At 58.1% G+C, this 22577-nt stretch overlaps 2 protein-coding genes across 2 annotated transcripts in view; both read left to right on the top strand.

The window, feature by feature from the left end:
- LOC138118390 (protocadherin gamma-B5-like) overlaps positions 1-22577 on the top strand; it is a 105149-nt gene that overhangs the window by 47069 nt on the left and 35503 nt on the right. The gene's annotated exons all lie outside the window — the stretch shown is intronic.
- Positions 15216-19037, top strand: LOC138118343 (protocadherin gamma-B5-like). Its single transcript, XM_069029281.1, has 2 exons — positions 15216-17675; positions 18250-19037. The coding sequence occupies exons 1-2, from the start codon at positions 15216-15218 to the stop codon at positions 18295-18297; spliced, it is 2508 nt and encodes an 835-aa protein (XP_068885382.1). The 3' UTR covers positions 18298-19037.

The raw sequence follows: 22577 nt of genomic DNA on the forward strand, positions 1-22577 counted from the left end.
CACAGAGAAAGCCTCTAAGATATTCCATCTGGACTCTGAGACTGGAGAGATCACTCTTTTGCGGAGCCTGGACTTCGAAGAAGGTGACTCGTACGAACTTGAGGTGCAGGCACGGGATGGCGGAGGCCTTTCTGACATGACAAAAGTCGCGATCACGGTCACAGACATAAATGATAACGCGCCCAAGATTTCAGTGAGGTCGGCACTAAATGAGATTTCTGAGGATGCCCCGTCGGGGACGGTGGTCGCCCTGCTGCACGTTCAGGACCGTGACTCGGGGGCTAATGGTGAGGTTCGCTGTTCACTCGATGGGGTCGTCCCGTTTCGGCTGCAGAGCTCGCACGGCAGCTACTACAGCGTGGTGACAGCGAGAGAGCTGGACCGGGAGCAGGTATCGGAGTACAACGTGACGGTGCGGGCGGCCGACGGCGGGTCGCCGGCGCTGCAGAGCAGCGCGGTGCTGGCGCTGCGGGTGCTGGACGTGAACGACAACGCGCCGGTGTTCGCGCAGGAGCGCTACAGCGCGCGGCTGGCGGAGAACAACGCGGCGGGCGCGCTGGTGCTGACGGTGCGCGCGACGGACGCGGACTGGGGGCAGAACGCGCGCGTGCGGTACCGGCTGTCGGAGGGGCGGGTGCGGGGCGCGCCGCTGTCGTCGTACGTGTCGGTGCAGGCGGAGACGGGCGCGCTGTACGCGCTGCGCTCCTTCGACTACGAGGAGGTGCGCGAGCTGGAGCTGTGGGTGCGTGCGGAGGACGGCGGCGCGCCGGCGCTGAGCAGCAACGTGTCGGTGCGGCTGCTGATCGTGGACGAGAACGACAACGCGCCGCAGGTGCTGTACCCGCCCGCGGCTCCGCCCGTGGCGTCGGGCGGGGGCTGGTCGGGCGTGGAGCTGGCGCCGCGCTCGTCGGAGCCCGGCGCGCTGGTGGCCAAGGTGGTGGCGGTGGACGCGGACGCGGGGCAGAACGCGTGGCTGTCGTACGAGCTGGCCAAGGCGACGGAGCCGGGGCTGTTCCGCGTGGGGCTGCACAGCGGCGAGGTGCGCACGGCGCGCTTCCCGCTGGCCCGCGACGCGGCGCGGCAGAGCCTGGTGGTGGTGGTGAAGGACCACGGGCGGCCGGCGCTGTCGGCCACGGCCACGCTGAGCGTGGTGCTGGCCGAGAGCGTGGCCGAGCTGCTGGCCGAGCTGGGCAGCGCGGCCGAGGCGGCGGCGCCGGGCGAGCCGGCCGGCAGCCTGACGCGCTGGCTCGTGCTGGCCGTGGCCGCCGTGTCCTGCCTGTTCGTCGCCTTCCTGCTGCTGCTGCTGGCGCTGCGCCTGCGCCGCTGGCGCCGCGAGCAGCTGCTGGCGGCCGACAGCGGCGTCTTGCGCGGCGTGCCGGTCTCGCACTTCGTGGGCATCGACGGCGTGCGCGCCTTCCTGCAGTCCTACTCGCACGAGGTGTCGCTCACGGCCGACTCGCGCAAGAGCCAGCTGCGCTTCTCGGGCGCCAGCTGCTGCGACACCCTGCCGGCCCGGCCGCCGCCCGACGAGCCCGCGCCGCTGCTCGGGGAGGAGGACCCTGCCGGCTCCCGCCCCGCGGATCCCGCCCTTCCCTCGGTGAGTTTCTGGAGCCGAATTCTGTGTGAGATGCTTCCTTCTGCTGCTTCTCTGTCCTTTCTCGCCCTGTTCTGTGTCTTGGGTAGGGACGATTTGCAGAGACGGAAGTTCATGGGCACGCTGTGTTCTGGTGCTTCTTGCTGCAGGGAGGTGGACGTGGGGTTAGTGGTCAGCTTTGAAGGTGTTAGGCGACGTAGGAGAAGGGAGGTTGCTCTTGGCTGGAGCTTTGTTCTTTGTTTTTAAGATTTTGCTTTTCGTTTCTCGGTTTTTTTTTCCCTGAGAACCGTAATTCCTCTCAGCATTACATATTCTCAATGGATGTGTTGCATCAAATGCAAGTGGAATTTACTCTGTTTGCAGGGTCAGGTGTTTCCCAGACAGCACCTGTGCACGGGCAGGTTAAAGTTCTTTTGAAACCGCACTTATTGGCCCCATGTGTAACATCATTTTAATGTTTGAGAATCATATACCTTCCAAGTTATGTGTTCTGAAGTAGGATGATGGTTTCCTGGAGCACTTATTGTGATGACTGGGTCCTTATCAGAGCTGGATATCGCTTATGCACGTGAGAGTGTTTTATTTGAGGTAGTAGCACACATTTCTTTTGGGCGTCAGTGCTGTGATTGTTCTCAGATAAGGAGAGGTTGTGTGCGCCGCTTTTCTTTCAGAGGTGTCTGACTGCAAAGGTAGCTTTCCTGTTGCGTAATCTCTGGGCAGGGTGAAAAATCTCTCTGTGCAGGGGCAGTGAAGATTGAAAGTTTGCTGTGGTTTAATTTGAAAAGTCCAAAAGGTGTAAAGATGGTGTAGAAACTCAGTTTGTTGTAGTTCTTATATGAGACTCACAGTCGTGGTTGTTTGCCTATTCCCTTTTGTACTCCACAAAGAAATTCCATTGAGGAACTGTGGCCATGGACTTTGCTGTGAGCTCCTGCGTGAGAGTTGTGTGGGCTTTCTACCCCCTAAATACCCTTCTCGTGTACCTACTACTGTTGGGATAATATGAAATGTCAGGCTATTGAACCTTGCAGAGAAATGCAACTCCCCTTCCTGGTAAATGTACATGGGCTGATGGCAGTGGATGTTAAAGATATTTTGGATGTCAGCTGGGGTTTTGATTGAATGTTCTTGCAAATTATGAGGGTCAGAGAACACCATGTACATTGTGCAGGGCTGGAGACAAGAGTCCTGTGAGCTGAGGTCTGTTGAAACAGGAGGGACATGGTTTGCTCTTTTCCAAGTTCGATGTTCAGCCATACCATCGTGCAATGTGATTTTCTTCTTGCCTGGTAAATTTGCCCTAACAGATCTTACTCCAGCTGTGTGGAAAGCCGTGGGAGCTTCCTCCTGTGTGTTTGGAGGTTGTTGTGGTTTTTTAAATGAATGGTTTAATTAGGTACTTATGGCAGGTGCCATAAAGGGAACTCTGGGTTTAGACAACTCTCTATTCATCACCTCTCAAGTACCTGAACTCAGTGCCTAACCTTAGTGCCACCATCATCAAGAGTATATGTTGACCCCCTCCTTTCTGCAGGTGTAAATTTCTTGCCTTGCTCGTTTTAGTGGAAGTGTTTTCTTAAACTGTTACTGGAAGAAATTCTTATGCTTGTCACGTACACAGGTTGAGAAGTCAGATAGTTTTCATGGCAATGGGAAGCTGTCTGAGGAGATTTTCTTTTGGTGGACCCTCTCTGGAAATGTTTACCATGTCTGATAATTCTGTGAGCTGTGAAGGGATTGAGGAGAGACTAGTTAGTGAGTAATTAATGTTGGACACAAGGCATGTGTCTTGTTGATTCCCAGTGTTTATTCATGACCTTCTGAAAATTGTCTAAAGGTGTCTTCATTTTTTATGATATTGTGTCATTTGGACTCCAAGTGCCAGGTTGTGTGTTCACCATTTAGGTTTTCTGTTTCATGATGTTTCCTGTGAATGGGAATTCTTGGGCACAGATGGAGACTTTGCATTCAGAGTAGGAGAAGGATACACCCTACAAAGAACGCATGTGCTGGATAAAGGGGGTGTTACCTTTGAGTGATACTTTGATGACGGGATCACGAATTGAGCTGCCAATGTCTTATAGCCTTTATAACAATTCAGAATTGCTGAAATTATTGCAATGAGCAGAAAACTCGCTGTGCATGCATTTGTGTTGTGATCCTTGGGATCTGAGAAGTTGTGAGTGCAGCTTTTCTTTTCATGATGCTGTGTGATGATGGAGAGAAGTCTACCCAGAGACAGGGCCAGTGCAGGAGTTTACTGCGGTATGGTTTGAAAGGGATGAAAGAAATGTATAAATTTCCATTTTTCCTGGTAGTTAGATGAGGCCCTCACCTGTGTTTCCAAGGATTCTCCTTTTTTCATGGTCCAACGATCTGACTGTGGCTGGGGTGTGTGTTTCGAGGTCCTGTGCGACGCTCCTGTGTACTTGGTACAAGACAGTTTCCTTTGTTGCGTACCTGCTATGACTGACAGAATCGGAAATGGGAATTTATACATTCTGGTGGTTTCAGAAGTGGAGTGTTGTCTAAATACCCAGCCCGAGTTGGGTGTGTCTGCACACTTAGAATGCATTGCGAGTAGGCTGAGAGACTGGCTTCGATCCAGGAAATAGGTGTGCCAAAGGGGTATTGTTTGGAAAGTAGTTAGATTTCATGTCTGGTGTCCAGGCCTGTGCCATTTTTTCCCTGTGATCTTTCGCTGAAAGTAAATGACATTCATGCAGCAATAATGAACCATGATGCTCGGATAGGACGGTTTATATTCCCACTGTGGAATTTTATTAGATTCTATGAAAGACTCAGAAATGACTTTGCACTTTCTCGATGTCAGGTTCTCAAGTATGGAACGCAAAAGAAAGAATTTCCCTGATTCAGAAAAGAATAATAAGTGATATTCTATCTTAGCGTAGAGTTCTAAACATTGCTTTAGGGTGATCTCTTTCTCAGGTTAATTTGTCCCATGTAAAGGAAGCAGAATTCAAGATACCTGATGGAGAGCTGAAAGGCTCCAAAAATCACCCCTTTTTATAATATAGTTTCTTACTTTTACACCATGATTTTATCAAGATCAGGTGAGTTCTTTTCTGTACTGCTCTGCCCTGAATTCTTGCGTGTGACTATTCTGTATGACTCAAGGAGATGACTTAAAAGCACCCAAGAGCGTATCTCCGTTAAAAAGGACCTTGGAATCCAAGAGAGCCAATGCTGCTGCGCTCGCTGTTTGCAGTCGATGAGAGACCCCAGCTCCGGCGCAGCCCCTGAGCCCCGCGCAAAGCCGGGCCCCCTTGAGCGCGGCCATCGGGCGGCTGCAGTGGCGTGGCGGCGCCTCCGGGTGCCGCTGTTGGCCGCCAAGGAGCGGTGCTGGAGCCGCCGCCGCCGCCGCGTCCTGCCCCCGCAGGCTGCTCGCTCGCCCGGCGCCGGCCAGAGCGGCAGCGGCACGGGCAGCAGCGGCGGCGGCGGCGGCGGCGAGAGACGGCGCTGGGCGGGGAGCAGCGGCGTCCGAGGCGGGCAGAGCGGGCTCGCTGCGCTGCGGCGGCCCGTGCGCTGTGTGGCGAGAGCGGCTGGAAGGGAGGCAGGGCAGCGGCAGGAGGCAGGAGCGCGGCGAGCGGCGGCGAGCGAGAATGGCGGTGAGGCGGCGGCAGAGGCGCGCTGCGGGCTGTGGGCGAGCGCTGCTGCCCGCGCTGCTGCTGTGCCTGTGGGGCCGGGCGGCGGCGGAGCGGCTCCGCTACTCCATCGCCGAGGAGCTGGGCAGAGGCTCGCTCGTGGGGCCGCTGGCGCGGGACCTGGGGCTCAGCGCGGACGAGCTGCCGGCGCGCAAGCTGCAGGTGGCGTCTGCCGGCAAAAAGCAGCTGAAATACTTCACGGTGAATGAGGAAAACGGGAACCTGTACGTCAATGAGAGGCTGGATCGGGAGGAGATGTGCGGCGAGTCGGCGTCCTGCTCTGTCAGCTTCGAGGCGCTGGTGCAGAACCCGCTGAACATTTTCCGTGTCGAGGTGGCCATTGAGGATGTGAACGACAACTCCCCAACCTTCAGCAAACCCGTTCTGGAGCTTGAGATTGGTGAATGGACGCTTCCCGGTGCTCGTTTTCCGCTGGAGACGGCCCGAGACGCTGACGTGGGAAGGAACTCGTTGCTGACTTACCAGCTCACCAGCAACCCGTCCTTCTCTCTATCCTTAATGGAGAGCCCTGATGGAATCAAGCAGCCGGAATTAGTGCTTGAGACCGCTTTGGACCGGGAGAAGCAGAGCTCTTTTGAGCTGGTGCTGACAGCGGTGGACAGTGGGGACATAGCGAGGTCCGGGACTGTCCAGGTTCGGATCAATGTGACAGACGCCAATGACAACCCGCCCGTGTTCAGCAAAAGAGTCTACGAGGCACGGGTGGCAGAGAATTTGCCAGCGGGGTCGCTGGTGCTGCGGGTGCAGGCGACAGATGCAGACGCGGGCTCCAACGGGCGAGTCATCTACTCCTTCATCAACGTTCCAGGCGCCATCAGCGCGTTGTTTGGTGTTGACAGCGAGAGCGGGGAGATTAGGACGGTGGGTCCTCTCGATTACGAGGAGAAGAGTAAATACATCTTCAGCCTGGAGGCGAGGGACGGTGGGGGTTTGGTGTCGCACTGCAAAGTGCAAATAGACATCACGGACGAAAACGACAACGCCCCCGAGATTACGATTCTGACCCTCTCAAGTCCTGTACCCGAGGACGCGCCGGTCGGCACCGTGGTGGCCCTCTTGAACGTGAACGACCCGGACTCCGGCGAGAACGGTCAGGTGTCGTGCGAGCTGTCGGGCGAGGCGCCGCTGTCGATCGTGGCGTCTTCGGGCGGCTCGTACAAGGTGGTGACGGCGAGCGCGCTGGACCGCGAGGAGGCGTCCGAGCACCGCGTGACGGTGGTGGCCCGGGACCGGGGCCGGCCGGCGCTGCGGAGCAGCACGGAGCTGGTGCTGGAGGTGTCGGACGTGAACGACAACGCGCCGGTGTTCGAGGAGGCGGCGTACAGCGCGTACGTGTCGGAGAACAACGCGGCGGGCGCGCTGGTGGTGCGCGTGCAGGCGCGGGACGCGGACGCGGGCGCCAACGGGCGCGTGAGCTACTGGCTGGCGGGCGGCAGCGCGGGCGCGGCGGGCGCGGCGGCGCTGGTGTCGGTGGAGGCGCGGAGCGGCGCGCTGTACGCGCAGCGCTCCTTGGACTACGAGCAGTGCCGCGAGTTCGCGGTGGCGGTGCGGGCGCAGGACGGCGGCTCGCCGGCGCGCAGCTCGACGGCCACGGTGCGCGTGTTCGTGCTGGACCGCAACGACAACGCGCCGAGGGTGCTGTGGCCGGCGGCGGGGGCGGGTGGCGCGGCGGCGGGAGGCGCGGCCCCGGCGGCGGCGGCGTTCGAGGTGGTTCCGCGCTCGGCCGAGGCCGGCTACCTGGTGGCCAAGGTGGTGGCGGTGGACGCGGACGCGGGGCGCAACGCGTGGCTGTCGTACGAGCTGGTGCAGGCGTCGGAGCCGGCGCTGTTCCGCGTGGGGCTGCACAGCGGCGAGGTGCGCACGGCGCGCGCCGTGTCCGAGAGGGACGCGGCCAAGCAGCGCGTGGTGGCCGTGGTGAAGGACCACGGGCAGCCGGCGCTGTCGGCCACGGCCACGCTGCACGTGGTGCTGGCCGAGAGCTTGCAGGAGGCGCTGCCGGAGCTGAGCGAGCGGGCGGCGGGCGCCGAGGCGCCGGCGGGCGAGCTGCAGTTCTACCTGGTGCTGGCGCTGGCGCTGCTGTCGGCGCTCTTGGTGCTGAGCGTGGCGCTGGCCGTGCTGGCGCGGCTGCGGCGGGCCGGGCCGCCCGCCGTGCTGCGCTGCCTGGGCGCGCAGCGCTTCTCGGTGGCCGGCGCCGCCTTCCCGGCCGACTTCTGCGAGGGCACCTTGCCCTACTCCTACAACCTGTGCGTGGCGGCGCCGGCGCGCGCCGTGCCCGAGGCCGCTTGGCCGCCGCCGGTGCCCATCCTGTCTGCGGAGGAGCTTCTGGGCGGGGATTCCTGCGAGAAGCCGAGCCCGAGTAGCAGCAGCGCCGTCGTGGGAGAGCCGCCCGCCGACCCGGACACACCGCAGGTCTGTAAAGCGGATTTCTTTCTTCTGCAGTGTCCTGATGGCAGCGAGCTCTTGGTTTTTTTTCTTCCTCGAGTCTGTTTGTGCTTCTCTGTGTTTTCCATGATGGCGTGAAATAATCCCTTCTTATGTCTTTGTTTTTTGCATCAAGCGTTACGAACGGGCAATTGCTGCCTCATCTGCTGTAAGATTGGTAGGCTCAGTGGGAGGTTCTTACCGTTCAGGAGTTTTGAATCACATTTGATTCATGACACATTGTATTTCAGCTGAAAGGTTTTCTCTAGATAAATTATGTTTTCATAATTGTTGTTTGTTATAAATGCTGAAGGCGGATCTTTATTGTGTACAATGAGGTGTACACGATGGGCTTGGTGTGGATATTTATCCTTCCCAATAGTTTTTTGTGAAAGCTATGTATGTGGACCTTCTGATGCGTGGACCAAACCCCTTCTTTTGAGGGAAGGGTGCTGCAGAAATGCTTGCATTACTGAGCCGGGTTAATTTTGGATTTCAAAAAATCTCTATGTGGGAGTACTAAGTCATCAGAGCGCGCACTGTCATGCCTATATTGAGTAATGTTGTAACGAAAAGTTTCAAAGTCGTGGTTGGGGAAGGGGGAATAATGCAGACTTACTCAGAGTAGTGTCTGATGTGGAGGTGCAAAATAGGAAGGAGTACCCCTGTACTGCTGGATTCGGTGACCGTTGTGACAATTCATGAGTAGTTTCCCTGTTATATAACACAATTTTGATCTGCTGAAAGGCTGTTTTTTAAGTACGACTCGTAAAAAACTGCAATTAGTGGAGGAGTTTGTGCTTTTGGATGTATGTAGAAAAGCCCGTCATACGCCAGACATCGCAGTAAGAGACGGTTACATCCATGTTATATGACCGTGATAAAAAAGTTTTCTCGCGCGGTAGAAATAGCATAATCACAGCAGAAGTGTTACTTCTGTCCTGTGGTCATCAGCTGGAGGATGAAAACAGAGACCAGCTGGACAAAAGCTGAAGCAGGAGGTCCGCGCTGGACGAAAAGCGACGTCTTCTTAGCGATTATGTCCCCTCCCCTCTCTCACGGGCGAGCTGCCCGTGGGCAAGGCAGGGCGGGCATTTCTCGGCAGCGCTCGGTGCCTGCAGTGCGGGCAGGAGGCTGCGGGCGCCGCTGTTGACCGAGAGGAGCGAGAGGAAGCTCGGAAAGCTACCGGCAGCCCCGCCCGCTGCGGACCGGCTCGATCGCTCGCTTGGCTCGGTGTCGGCTGGGTGGCCGGGCGGTCTGCGATCGTGTCCGCGGTGCGGAGCCGTTCTGTAGGAAGAGAGAGGGGCCGGCAGCTGAGATTCTGTGCAGAAGCTGGGAAGAGTCGGAGCCGGAGCTGTCTGGGTTGGCGGCGAGGAGCTGCAGAAGGTGCCGCAGCGGAGATGTGCGCGGCGGGGAGGCGCTGGGGCCGGCGGCAGCGAGCTCTGCTCTGGGCCGTCCTGCTGGCAGCGTGGGAGGCGGCGTGGGGGCAGCTGCGCTACTCGGTGCCCGAGGAGATGCCCAAGGGCTCGTTCGTGGGCGACGTGGCCAAGGACCTGGGGCTGCAGCTGCTGGCGCTCCGAGACCGCGGCGTCCGCATTGTGTCTGAAGGTAGGACGCAATATTTTGCTCTGCACGGGAAGACGGGACATTTAGTGACGGCGGAGAGGATCGACAGAGAGCAGCTGTGCCGGCTGGTGGACAAATGCGTGCTGCGCTGTGAGCTGATAGTGGAGGGGGAAATGCAGATTTACGGAATCCAGGTGGAAATCACAGACATTAATGACAACGCCCCGAGCTTCAAGGAAATTGAGCTGGAAGAGAGAATGAGCGAGACGACAGCCCCGGGGTCGCGGTTTCCCCTGGCCGAGGCTCACGATCCGGACTCGGGCCGGAATTCCCTGCAGAGCTACGAGCTGAGCGGCGACGAGCACTTCTCGCTGGCCGTGCAGGCGGGCCCCGGCGGCGATCAGCGTCCCGAGCTGGTGCTGGCCAAGGCGCTGGACCGGGAGGAGGCGGCGTTTCACGAGCTGGTGCTGAGGGCGATCGACGGTGGCGATCCGGCACGGACGGGCACGGCTCGGATCCGTGTGACAGTGGTGGATGCGAACGACAACGCGCCCGTGTTCAGCCAGGCGGAGTACACGGTGCGTGTGCCCGAGGACGTGCCCGTTGGCTCCGTCCTTGTCACTGTCACGGCCACAGACACCGACGAGGGTCTGAACGGGCACGTGAAATACTCGTTGAAAAAAGTGTCGGACATAGCATCAGATATTTTCCATTTGGACTCTAAGACTGGAGAGATCACGCTATTGCAAAAGCTGGACTTCGAGGAAATTTTCTCACTTGAACTGGAGGTGCAGGCACGGGATGGCGGAGACCTTTTCGACACTGCCAAAGTCGCGATCACCGTCACAGACGTCAACGATAATGCACCCGAGATTTCGGTGCGGTCAGCGCTGAGTGAGATTTCTGAGGACGCCGCGTCGGGGACAGTGATTGCCCTGCTGCACGTCCATGATCGGGACTCGGGGGCGAATGGCGAGGTGCGCTGCTCACTGACAGGGAACGTCCCGTTCCGGCTGGAGAAATCTTTTGAGGACTACTACCGCGTGGTGACAGCGAGAGAGCTGGACCGGGAGCAGGTGTCGGAGTACAACGTGACGGTGCGGGCGGCCGACGGCGGGTCGCCGGCGCTGCAGAGCAGCGCGGTGCTGGCGCTGCGGGTGCTGGACGTGAACGACAACGCGCCGGTGTTCGCGCAGGAGCGCTACAGCGCGCGGCTGGCGGAGAACAACGCGGCGGGCGCGCTGGTGCTGACGGTGCGCGCGACGGACGCGGACTGGGGGCAGAACGCGCGCGTGCGGTACCGGCTGTGGGAGGGGCGGGTGCGGGGCGCGCCGCTGTCGTCGTACGTGTCGGTGCAGGCGGAGACGGGCGCGCTGTACGCGCTGCGCTCCTTCGACTACGAGGAGGTGCGCGAGCTGGAGCTGTGGGTGCGTGCGGAGGACGGCGGCGCGCCGGCGCTGAGCAGCAACGTGTCGGTGCGGCTGCTGATCGTGGACGAGAACGACAACGCGCCGCAGGTGCTGTACCCGCCCGCGGCTCCGCCCGTGGCGTCGGGCGGGGGCTGGTCGGGCGTGGAGCTGGCGCCGCGCTCGTCGGAGCCCGGCGCGCTGGTGGCCAAGGTGGTGGCGGTGGACGCGGACGCGGGGCAGAACGCGTGGCTGTCGTACGAGCTGGCCAAGGCGACGGAGCCGGGGCTGTTCCGCGTGGGGCTGCACAGCGGCGAGGTGCGCACGGCGCGCTTCCCGCTGGCCCGCGACGCGGCGCGGCAGAGCCTGGTGGTGGTGGTGAAGGACCACGGGCGGCCGGCGCTGTCGGCCACGGCCACGCTGAGCGTGGTGCTGGCCGAGAGCGTGGCCGAGCTGCTGGCCGAGCTGGGCAGCGCGGCCGAGGCGGCGGCGCCGGGCGAGCCGGCCGGCAGCCTGACGCGCTGGCTCGTGCTGGCCGTGGCCGCCGTGTCCTGCCTGTTCGTCGCCTTCCTGCTGCTGCTGCTGGCGCTGCGCCTGCGCCGCTGGCGCCGCGAGCAGCTGCTGGCGGCCGACAGCGGCGTCTTGCGCGGCGTGCCGGTCTCGCACTTCGTGGGCATCGACGGCGTGCGCGCCTTCCTGCAGTCCTACTCGCACGAGGTGTCGCTCACGGCCGACTCGCGCAAGAGCCAGCTGCGCTTCTCGGGCGCCAGCTGCTGCGACACCCTGCCGGCCCGGCCGCCGCCCGACGAGCCCGCGCCGCTGCTCGGGGAGGAGGACCCTGCCGGCTCCCGCCCCGCGGATCCCGCCCCTCCCTCGGTGAGTTCCTCTGGTCGGACTCTGGCATCGACGCTTTCTTCTGCTGCTTCCCTGTCCTTTTCCCCTGTGGTCTCTCTCCTGAGTAGGGAAATATTCGTACATGTAAGGCAAACCCTCGGTGAGCGATGCGTTGGTGCCTCTTGCTGCGGGGAGGTGGACTTAGAGTCCGATCTCCATCTTATGGTTTGTGGGCGTTCCAGGAGAATTCAGGCTCTTCCCTGCTGGAGATTTTTGTTTTAGATCTTTTGTTTTTATGACTCCAGGTTTTTCACTTCCGGTTATCTTGCCAGTATTAGCTCTGCTGATCTGCTGTATTGCGTTGTAAAGAAGTGGAAGTTTGCATTGTTAGCAGTGTCAGCTCTGTTCTCCACAGCACATGTGCTTGAGTAGGATGACAGAGAGAACATTTGTGTTCCCATCTCGAAATCTCAAGTTAGCGATAATATTTTTATTTTGGATACAATATTACATATTACAGGGCTTCCCCCCTCCCCCCAGTCATTATTTGCTCTGGGGTATAGTACCACCTGATCTTATATTTTTAAGGTTTTTTTTTTGTCATTTAGAACAGAGTAGGAACTACACTGTAGTATGGATTTTTAACAGCGGCATTTTTCTCAAATCTGTCTTTGGTATACTTAATAATTACTCCCTGTATTCCTTTTCTTTTAATAGTATTTAGGATAAATGTAAGCCATTGCTGGGGATTGATCGTGGACCCGTGTTTGCCTGCTTGGTGTTGGGTCTGTTACATTCCTTACGTGTGGAAGTGCCTCACAGAACCTGCTCCTCATCCAGGAGTTGCAGCAGTGTCATCTTTGTGCAGCACTGTCTGTTTTCCGGGAGACCATTCCTAGGCATTCTTCGAGTTTGCTGGCGGGAATTTCTTTGGTTGAGTAAAAAGTGAGCTTCACATTCGGGAGTGAGTAGAGATGGTGAAAGAGGAGCACAATTGTTTGTTGCTGATGTTGTTAAATCTAAAATAGATGTGTTAGCACTGGTTTGTCACCTTGGTGGTGAGTCATCGTTGTGCTCCTGCGAAGCTGGAATAGAAAAACTGGATATTCCCAGAAGGAATGTTCAGGCCAGAGACAATGTGCCCCTTTTTATACCTTCAAACTATGCGTGAATATCTAGAAATTAGAGGGTATTGTCGATGTTTCTGCTGAGGTGCGTTACAGACGGCACGGCATTGCAAGGAATGTTGAGATACACTTATGGGAGGGGTTGTTCGTTTGTGCTTTTTACATCGCCTTAAGTCTTGATTTGTATCGTTCTCTCTCGTGTAGCGGCGCTTGATCTTTCCATGCCAAGTGCTTAAAAACGATGCGGTGCATGAGCAAGAGAGTAGCGTACATTTTAATGCGTTACTGGTTAGAAAGGTTGTTTTTGCCTCTTGTGCTCCTTGGCAGCCGGTGAGCACAATCCAGAGTTACTGCACCTGGAGTGATTTAGTGAGAACGACCTTGTTGTCCACGAGAAGCCTCTTCTGCCAAACAAAAGTTGATTTCCGAGGGATTGTTACTGTTCTATGGGCAATTTCCGGCTACTTTACTCATCGTCCTTTTGCCTTTTTCAGAGAGGTGTAAACACAGGTGGTGCTGTAGCCGAGGGTGTAGCGACAGTAGGTCCTAATGTGCCTAAAGCCGATGTTAATTTCTTGATAACAGCGTTGCTCACAGGTTTGGACTATTAGACATACACAGGTATTTTCATCGTGAACAATTTATTGGTTGAAGGTTTTTTCAAAAGTCAGTCATCCGTTTTTGCATTTATCACAGTTGTCTTACAACACAGAGTTTTCAATTAACGTTTATTATTTGAAAGCTTGGAAGCTGTGTATTAATGTAATACAACAAAGGGTGAGGAAGGGCGTGATTCTGCCTAAATACTTTCTCACTATGGGCAGGTGTCCTTCCCCATCCTTCCCCCAGCTGAAGTAGACTGTGGCTGCTTCTTGTTGCGGAGGAAGAACCCATTCTCACAGCGATGTTGTGGCCGAGCGATCGTTTTCTAATAACTGCTACAGCAGAAGAAACTTGTGAGATAAAAACCGAGTCTTGCAGTTTATATCTTTCTTTCTTTTGAGGCAGTGGCAAGAGTGGCATAAACGGGGAACTGAGTTATCCCCAGGACCCTGGGAATGAGCACAGTAGTAATCCATGGAGTTATTTCTTGAGCAGTAGAACTGTTAGGAAAACCTGCTGTACCCGTAGTTTCCCAAATCCTGGTTTGTGTAGCGCCTGAAATGATTCAGCTGATCATAACCTGCTCTCTACACGGTCATGAAACAAGAATTGTTGGCTTGCGGAGAGTTTTGTATTCCGTGATTTCCTTTGGCTATTGCAGAGAGATGGTGTCAGTACCAACAGGCCCCGAGGTGGATCAAGTGTTTTTTCATAGGCGTTGCTCTCAAGAGTGTTTTATCATTGCTGTTTTCAGACCATCCCACGCCGGGAGTGTCAAAGGACACATCAGTGTGTTTGTGCCGTGGGTAAACTGCCTTCTCTAGTTTTGCCCTTCTAAAATTTCTTTTTGTGACTTTTTTGTCGTCTTTTTTTTCTTGAATTCTCTGTCCTGGGAAAGGTAACAACACGTCATGTATGCCTCGGGTGTCACCACAGAGGAGTAATAAGCCTCTTTTTTATGATTCTCTGAGTAGCACATTGGTAACTGAAGTATCCTGGGAGCATGGATACCTTTTTTCTCCCGTCCACATCTTAGATCTACTTACTTAATGCCGTTCACTGAAAAAGCTTTTTGAAGAAATGCTTTAACGGACCATTCTTCCCAGCTATAGGGCAAGAAGTTGTGGTAATCTCCTGGATTTGTAAAACTGGGAGCATGGAAGGATAATGCTGTTCTAGAGAATAAGACTTGCCATTTCACCCAGTCTCAGCCTCTCTTGAGAGGGATATAAAATAAAAGGAATATAAAAAAGAATTTCCAGAAAGAAAATGGTGGTCCTGGTGCTTCCCAAGTATTCTGTAGACGTTGCTTCACAGAGATGGTAGAAATGAAATAAAAGAGCTGGGTAAAGAGAGCCCACAGCAACAATAGAAGGGATTGGTATCTGCAAGGCACTTGCTGCACAGTGTACCTGCTTACACTTACCCGTACTCACCTGGGCTCCCTCGTATGAAGTCTGCGTGATCCTCCACTACTCGGTAACACGTTCCCCAGCCAGACTCTGCATTTTCGCTTCTGAACAGAGCTCCTAGATTCCCCGTTTCGTGGGTATGAGGAAACTCGCCAAACTGAACGCTGACTCGGCCTTTCGGTAGCTGACGGAGGTGAGCCACCAACGGTGCGGCCCGCGGCGAGAACCCCTTGAGCGCGGCCATCGGGCGGCTGCAGTGGCGTGGCGGCGCCTCCGGGTGCCGCTGTTGGCCGCCAAGGAGCGGTGCTGGAGCCGCCGCCGCCGCCGCGTCCTGCCCCCGCAGGCTGCTCGCTCGCCCGGCGCCGGCCAGAGCGGCAGCGGCACGGGCAGCAGCGGCGGCGGCGGCGGCGGCGAGAGACGGCGCTGGGCGGGGAGCAGCGGCGTCCGAGGCGGGCAGAGCGGGCTCGCTGCGCTGCGGCGGCCCGTGCGCTGTGTGGCGAGAGCGGCTGGAAGGGAGGCAGGGCAGCGGCAGGAGGCAGGAGCGCGGCGAGCGGCGGCGAGCGAGAATGGCGGTGAGGCGGCGGCAGAGGCGCGCTGCGGGCTGTGGGCGAGCGCTGCTGCCCGCGCTGCTGCTGTGCCTGTGGGGCCGGGCGGCGGCGGAGCGGCTCCGCTACTCCATCGCCGAGGAGCTGGGCAGAGGCTCGCTCGTGGGGCCGCTGGCGCGGGACCTGGGGCTCAGCGCGGACGAGCTGCCGGCGCGCAAGCTGCAGGTGGCGTCTGCCGGCAAAAAGCAGCTGAAATACTTCACGGTGAATGAGGAAAACGGGAACCTGTACGTGAATGAGAGGCTGGATCGGGAGGAGATGTGCAGCTCATCGGAGACCTGCTCTGTCAGCTTCGAGGCGTTCGTGCAGAACCCGCTGAACATTTTCCGCGTCGAGGTGTTCATTGAGGACGTGAATGACAATGCGCCGCGCTTTCTGCAAGAAAATTTCCAGCTTGAGATCAACGAGTTCACTTCTCCCGGCGCCCGATTTGCCGTGGGTGTGGCCGAGGACGCGGACGTGGGCAGCAACTCACTGAAGGGCTATGAGTTGGAGGCCAACAGCTATTTCGCGGTGGAGGTGAAGGAGAGTCAGGACGGCAGCAAGTTCGCAGAGTTGGTGCTGCGCCGTGCTCTGGATCGGGAGAATGAGCCGCGTCTGCGTCTGATGCTGACAGCGCTGGATGGCGGAGACCCGCCCAGGACTGGCACCGCCCAGCTCTGGATCAACGTCACCGACGCCAATGACAACCCACCCGTGTTCGCGCATGACCGGTACCGCGCCAGCCTGCGCGAGGACGCGCCTCCGGGATCGACTGTACTGAACGTCTCCGCCTCCGATGCCGATGCCGGCACCAATGCCCACATCACCTACGCCTTCGGGAAAACGCCGGCGAAGGTGCTTCAGAAGTTCGTGGTAGATGCGGAGAGCGGAATAATCACGCTGAAAGAGGCTTTGGACTTCGAGGACACGCGAGGCTATGTGTTGCTAGTGGAGGCGAAGGACGGTGGCGGTCTGGTGGCGCACTGCAAAGTGGAGGTGGAGGTGCTGGACGTGAACGACAATGCGCCCGAGATCACCATTCTGTCCCTCTCGAGCCCTGTGCCTGAAGACTCGCCAGCGGGCACCGTGGTGGCCCTCTTGAACGTGAACGACCCGGACTCCGGCGAGAACGGTCAGGTGTCGTGCGAGCTGTCGGGCGAGGCTCCTCTGTCGATCGTGGCGTCTTCGGGCGGCTCGTACAAGGTGGTGACGGCGAGCGCGCTGGACCGCGAGGAGGCGTCCGAGCACCGCGTGACGGTGGTGGCCCGGGACCGGGGCCGGCCGGCGCTGCGGAGCAGCACGGAGCTGGTGCTGGAGGTGTCGGACGTGAACGACAACGCGCCGGTGTTCGAGGAGGCGGCGTACAGCGCGTACGTGTCGGAGAACAACGCGGCGGGCGCGCTGGTGGTGCGCGTGCAGGCGCGGGACGCGGACGCGGGCGCCAACGGGCGCGTGAGCTACTGGCTGGCGGGCGGCAGCGCGGGCGCGGCGGGCGCGGCGGCGCTGGTGTCGGTGGAGGCGCGGAGCGGCGCGCTGTACGCGCAGCGCTCCTTGGACTACGAGCAGTGCCGCGAGTTCGCGGTGGCGGTGCGGGCGCAGGACGGCGGCTCGCCGGCGCGCAGCTCGACGGCCACGGTGCGCGTGTTCGTGCTGGACCGCAACGACAACGCGCCGAGGGTGCTGTGGCCGGCGGCGGGGGCGGGTGGCGCGGCGGCGGGAGGCGCGGCCCCGGCGGCGGCGGCGGCGGCGTTCGAGGTGGTTCCGCGCTCGGCCGAGGCCGGCTACCTGGTGGCCAAGGTGGTGGCGGTGGACGCGGACGCGGGGCGCAACGCGTGGCTGTCGTACGAGCTGGTGCAGGCGTCGGAGCCGGCGCTGTTCCGCGTGGGGCTGCACAGCGGCGAGGTGCGCACGGCGCGCGCCGTGTCCGAGAGGGACGCGGCCAAGCAGCGCGTGGTGGCCGTGGTGAAGGACCACGGGCAGCCGGCGCTGTCGGCCACGGCCACGCTGCACGTGGTGCTGGCCGAGAGCTTGCAGGAGGCGCTGCCGGAGGTCAGCGACAGAGACGCTGTGTCGGAGCTGACGTCTGATCTGAACCTCATTCTTGTTGTGTCGCTCTCCGTCGTGTCCTTGTTATTCGTTTCCACGGTCATTTTTGTTTTTTTCTTTAAATGGCGGCGGTCCAAGAGCCCTCCCATTTTTATAACTTCTGATAAGGAACTCTATTCCACCCTGGGCTCAAAAGCACCGTACAACTACTGCAGCAGCACGCTGCCCTTGCCCTATTCTTACGAGGTGTGTTTAGCCTCCGAGTCGGGGCAGAAAGACTTCACGTTCCTGAGACCAGAGACGGCAGCCTTGTCTGCCCGTCTCCTGTCTGGTGACCCAGGCTCAGGCACTCATTCCGGGAAGGACCCTCCTAGCCCCGGGAGCTCGGCACAGGTGAGCTTCTGACCTTCTACGGTCCCTGTCTGTGGGTTTTTGTGAATCTTTTTTTCCTCTGTTCTGCTGTCGGTGATCAGCGGGCAACCGGCAAGGTCCCGGCTCACTGCTCAATAGCTCAGGGGTGTGGGGGTGTGACTGAGTGTGTATGTGAGATCTTGGCTCATCCTTTTGACCTGCCAACTCTTATCCGCAAATTGCTGATTTCCCCCGAGGAGCGACGCAATATTGTCAGTACTTCTGTCTCTCCTGGAGAAGGACAGACAGGTGGTGCGAGTTTCGCCGAACCGGAGTGATGAGGTGGACTCGGGGTGGAGCGGGAAAAAAACTGTGGTGGAGCTCGAAGCTGAGACAACCCTTTCGCCTTGGGCTAGTGACCTCTAATTTTCTCAGCCACATTTGGGAGCCTTCATGTGATAACGATGTGTGATCTATCCTGGCGTGTTTACTCAGTGGGGGCAGCCACGCTGTAGCTCTCTCCCTTTCTGGCAAGCTCAGTTCTTGCGTGCTCTGCACCCCTTTAACATAAAGTGTTGTGTACACCCGTAATTTAACTTCTCCCCTCCGTTTGTAGAGCCGGAGCTGGTGCTTCAGTGTAGCTCCAAGCCTGGAGTCCAGCTGAAGGAGCTTTTTGTTCCCTGCTGACACCGGCTTGTCTGGACCCTCAGCAGAGTCGGAAAAATGCCGAAGTGAGCGGCTCGGGCTGGGATTTGGCTTGAACCCGTCCCCGAAGAAATTCGTGGTGCAGGGGAAGGTGTCTTCCCCTCAGCTGTTGTACTCTTTCACTCTTCTCCCTCCAAATGGCACTTTCAGGCGCTCTGAAGCATCGTCTGCAATATTCAGGCTTGTCATCAAGGTGGAGGAGACGTAATGTCTCCAGATTAATCGGAATATGGTGGATGGAAATGTTCTGTCTTTCATGCTTTTCCTGAGGTCTCTTTTCTACTCATCTCTCCGCTGCTTGGCCATCCCGCTACTGCTGGCATTAAAGGGATAAGGTGCTCTGGTACGGGTGGTGTGTGCACTCATAGGAAGGGAAATGACTTGAGAACTGCGGTACCCACGTTAGAGAAATTGTTCTGTATACTGCGTTTAGAAAAAACACGAAATGGGCAGTGATGGAAGAAAAGGATTCAGAACTTACAGTGGTTGAAAAAATGATTTAGGATTTATTTCAAAGAAAATAAGTCTGAAGATTATTTCAAGATTTGTGTGGAAGAGAGCTGTGGATATTCTTGGTTTTAGATTATATGTGAGAAAGAAAGATAATTGGGATTTGGTTGTCTGTGAGAAAAAGAGGTGCTTTGGGAACACTAGATGACTAACATTGTTTTTTATCAGTGTGAACCCTTTTATCTCATTCTCTGGACAGACGATAAGAACGATAAATAGCGCTGATAACGATTATCTTTTGGCAACAATCAGGAGAAAAAGAAATAGCTGAACATGTAGATGGGACAGATTGCGCCGACTCTTTTGATGTTGCCGAGTCTTCCTGTAAGCGCAGAGATGCTGCGTCTCCGGGTGGATCCCATGTGCTCACGGCAGCTTTTAGGATTGTGTGGGGCGAGGACACGCAGACAGAGTCGAGATTCCGCTGGCTCTAGCGAGTATCATTGTCCACCAGTGGTGCGGGTGGTTTGCAGCCCCTACACAACGAGCTCAGCCACCACAATTAGCGGGGTAACAAATAACACGCCGCAAGTTTCCGAGCCAGTTCTGCAAGGCTTTGAGGACCTCCATAAGTGAATGAACTCGTGGGCGCTGGTTTCCAGTCTGGTTTTTCCCAGACATCGCCACCCCTTCTTTACCAGTCTCGGCTGTGGGATGACACCTGGGCGCTGTGTCACTGCCGGGTTTTCACAGGGTTCCTTCCCTTATCAAGCTTCCTCATCCCCTTTCCATTATCCCGTGACAGCCGAGCAGTTGTGGGGGTGACAGACGATGAACGCCGAAATTTCGGTCATTTTATCCTTATGCGTGCGTGAAAAGTCAGAAAACCTGATGTAACGCGAGTCGTTGGTGACAGCACCAACAACCCAAAGCAGGAAATGGCTGATTTTCGACCAGGCACTGCCGGTGCTGTGACCTTCCAGGTTGTTGCTGCGCGGCAACGGGATCCATTCCCACCCCGGTGAACCTGCACCGCAGGTCGCAGAGCGTGATTTCCCTGAGTCTGGCTGATGGAAAAAAGTACCGGGGAGCACGCTGGGAGATGACCAGAGTAGGAGGGCGTATTAAACCGAGATTTATGCGGTTTGTAGAGGAAGATGCCTGCTGGGATAGTGGTGGCAGTGGGGATCCCGCAGGAGGGGCGATGCTCCTGGAAATGCTGCGGCGGGAGCCGCCCCGCGGCGAGACTTTGTGTTGCGGCCGGAGGAGCTGCTCGTAACTCGGCAGCCCCAAATCAGTGTCGCTGCTTTGGTGGCACACTGAGCGGCGACTTCGCGACGCCTTAAAAGGGGCTTCCTCCCAGGAAGGGGCTGGCCAAGCATTTGGGCGGGAGGACAGGCATCCTGAAGGTCCCGAGAGACACTGGGGGCTGGCGCGGTGGTGCCGGCTCTCCCTGCAACCCAGGGTACCCCGGACGACCCTCCCCACTCATTCTCCCGCCCTGTCCACCTCCCCTTCTTACTCCCGCTGCCTCATTCCAACGAGGTGTTCCCGGGACACACACCCCAAACACCCCACGTCTCCGTATCGCCCCTTTTGGCGTCACTATTTCTGCCATCCTTTACACCTTCCTGCCCGCACACGCAGTCCCTGTGCCCGATCTGCCGTGCCTCTGCCAGCGCTCCCCCCGCCCGGCTGTTCTCACGGGGGGGTTTCTCGCAGGGCTGCGCTCTCCCCTCAGGTTCTGCCCGCTCGAGCCCCGCTGTCCTCGGGCCGAGGTCGCCGCGCTCCCTCCGGCGGGGCTCGGCGGCGGCGGGGCTCCGGCGCCCTGCGCTCTGTGCAGTTATTGGACGGGACTCTGTGTGCCGCTGTCGGCCAATGATGGAGCGGGGGGGAACTGGCGGCCCGGCCCCGCTCGGAGCCGGGATGAGGCGCAGACGGTCTCAGAGAGACTCTGGGAGTGAGTCACCGCCGAGCCCGCCGAGCAATGCCCGGCTCCCCGCCGCCGCCGCCGCTTCCCGGGGCCGCTGGGCAGCGGCATGACGGGGCGAGCTGAGAGTTTCTAGCCGGGGCGGGGGGGCGAAGCGGAGAGCGCGGCCGTCCTGTGCGATGAACGGCGTTGCTGTAAGGAGCCGCGGGGTGACGACGGGGCAGGTATTGAGCCTCTTGCTTTTGTTCGGCGTTTCCGACTGGGTTTCCGCCGCGATTCGCTATGCGATCCCCGAGGAGGCGCGGAGAGGCTCCGCGGTGGGGAATGTGGTAGCCGACCTGGCGCTGGACCTCGGGCGGCTGCCGGGACGCCGATTGCGGGTGGTGTCCGGCGGCAATAAGAAGTACTTCGGGGTGGATCTGACGAGCGGGGCGCTGCTGGTGAACGAGAGGATAGACCGGGAGGAGCTCTGCGGCGCGCTCTCTCCCTGCTCCCTCAGCTTTGAGATCGTGGTGGAAAACCCGCTCGAGCTGTACAGCGGCACCGTAGAGATCCAGGACATCAATGACAACGACCCGGTTTTTCCCAGCAGCCAGGCGAGGCTGGAAATCAGTGAGTCGGTGGCTGCCGGAGCGCGCTTCCCGCTAGAGAGCGCGCAAGACCCCGATGTGGGAATTAACTCTTTGCAGACCTACCAGCTCAGCGCCAACCCGAACTTTGCGCTCGACGTGCAGACGAGGGTGGATGGCAGCAAGTACGCGGAACTGGTGCTAGAGAAGGAGCTGGACAGGGAGGAGCAAAGGGAGCTGAATTTGGTTCTGACTGCGCTGGATGGAGGCAGCCCCCCACGGTCGGCCCATGTGCAGATCCACATTGACGTTGTAGATGCCAACGATAATGCCCCGGTCTTCAACCAGTCCACCTATAAGGCGAGTGTGAGGGAGAACACGCCCAGCGGTACCCTGGTCGCCAGGATCAGTGCGTACGATCTGGATGATGGGCCCAATGGAGACATCGTCTACTCCTTCAGTAGCCACACCCCCGCCAAGGTACGAGAACTCTTTGCTCTGGACTCAGCCACAGGGGAGTTGAGGGTCAAGGGACAGCTGGACTATGAGGAAACGAAGCTGTACGAGATTTACTTACAGGCTAAAGACAAGGGAGCCGTTCCTGGTGTGGCTCATTGCAAAGTGCTGGTGGAAGTCGTGGATGTGAATGACAATGCTCCAGAGGTGACAGTGACTTCTGTGTACAGCCCTGTGCCTGAAGATGCAGCCCCAGGGACGGTCGTAGCTCTGCTGAGTGTAACAGACTTGGACTCCCATGACAATGGCCTGGTGAACTGTTTTATTTCCCCTGGGATCCCCTTCATGCTCAGCTCCTCCCTCAAAAATTACTACACATTGAAAACAGAAGGAGCTCTGGACCGGGAAAAGGCAGCAGAGTATAACATCACTATCACAGCCAAGGACTCGGGCTCACCACCCTTGTCTGCAGTAAAACACATCCTGGTGCAGGTGTCAGATGTCAATGACAACGCACCCAAGTTGTCCCAGGACTCCTATGATGTCTATGTTCTGGAGAACAACATGCCCGGCATCCCCATCCTTAATGTGAGCGCCACAGATCCGGACCTCGGGCACAATGCCCACCTCTCCTATACCCTTTTGCAGGGTGACCCCACTTTTGGCCACCTCTTCTCCATCAACCGGGAGAATGGCACCCTCTACCTGCTCACCTCCCTGGACCATGAGGACCAGGTGGAGTTCAGCATGATGGTGCAGGTCCAGGACGGCGGCTTTCCGCCTCTGGCCACTAATGTCTCAGTCAGTGTGTTTGTCACTGACCTCAATGACAAT

The sequence above is a fragment of the Aphelocoma coerulescens genome, chromosome 13, assembly GCF_041296385.1.
Source record: "Aphelocoma coerulescens isolate FSJ_1873_10779 chromosome 13, UR_Acoe_1.0, whole genome shotgun sequence".
Taxonomy (NCBI): Eukaryota; Metazoa; Chordata; class Aves; order Passeriformes; family Corvidae; genus Aphelocoma; species Aphelocoma coerulescens.

Bases quoted from the DNA above. Each gene is read 5' to 3' on its own strand.
- LOC138118343 (XM_069029281.1), top strand. From the start codon at position 15,216: ATGGCGGTGAGGCGGCGGCAGAGGCGCGCTGCGGGCTGTGGGCGAGCG. The intron at 17,676-18,249 runs GTGAGCTTCTGA...CTCCGTTTGTAG, and splicing joins GCCCCGGGAGCTCGGCACAG to AGCCGGAGCTGGTGCTTCAG.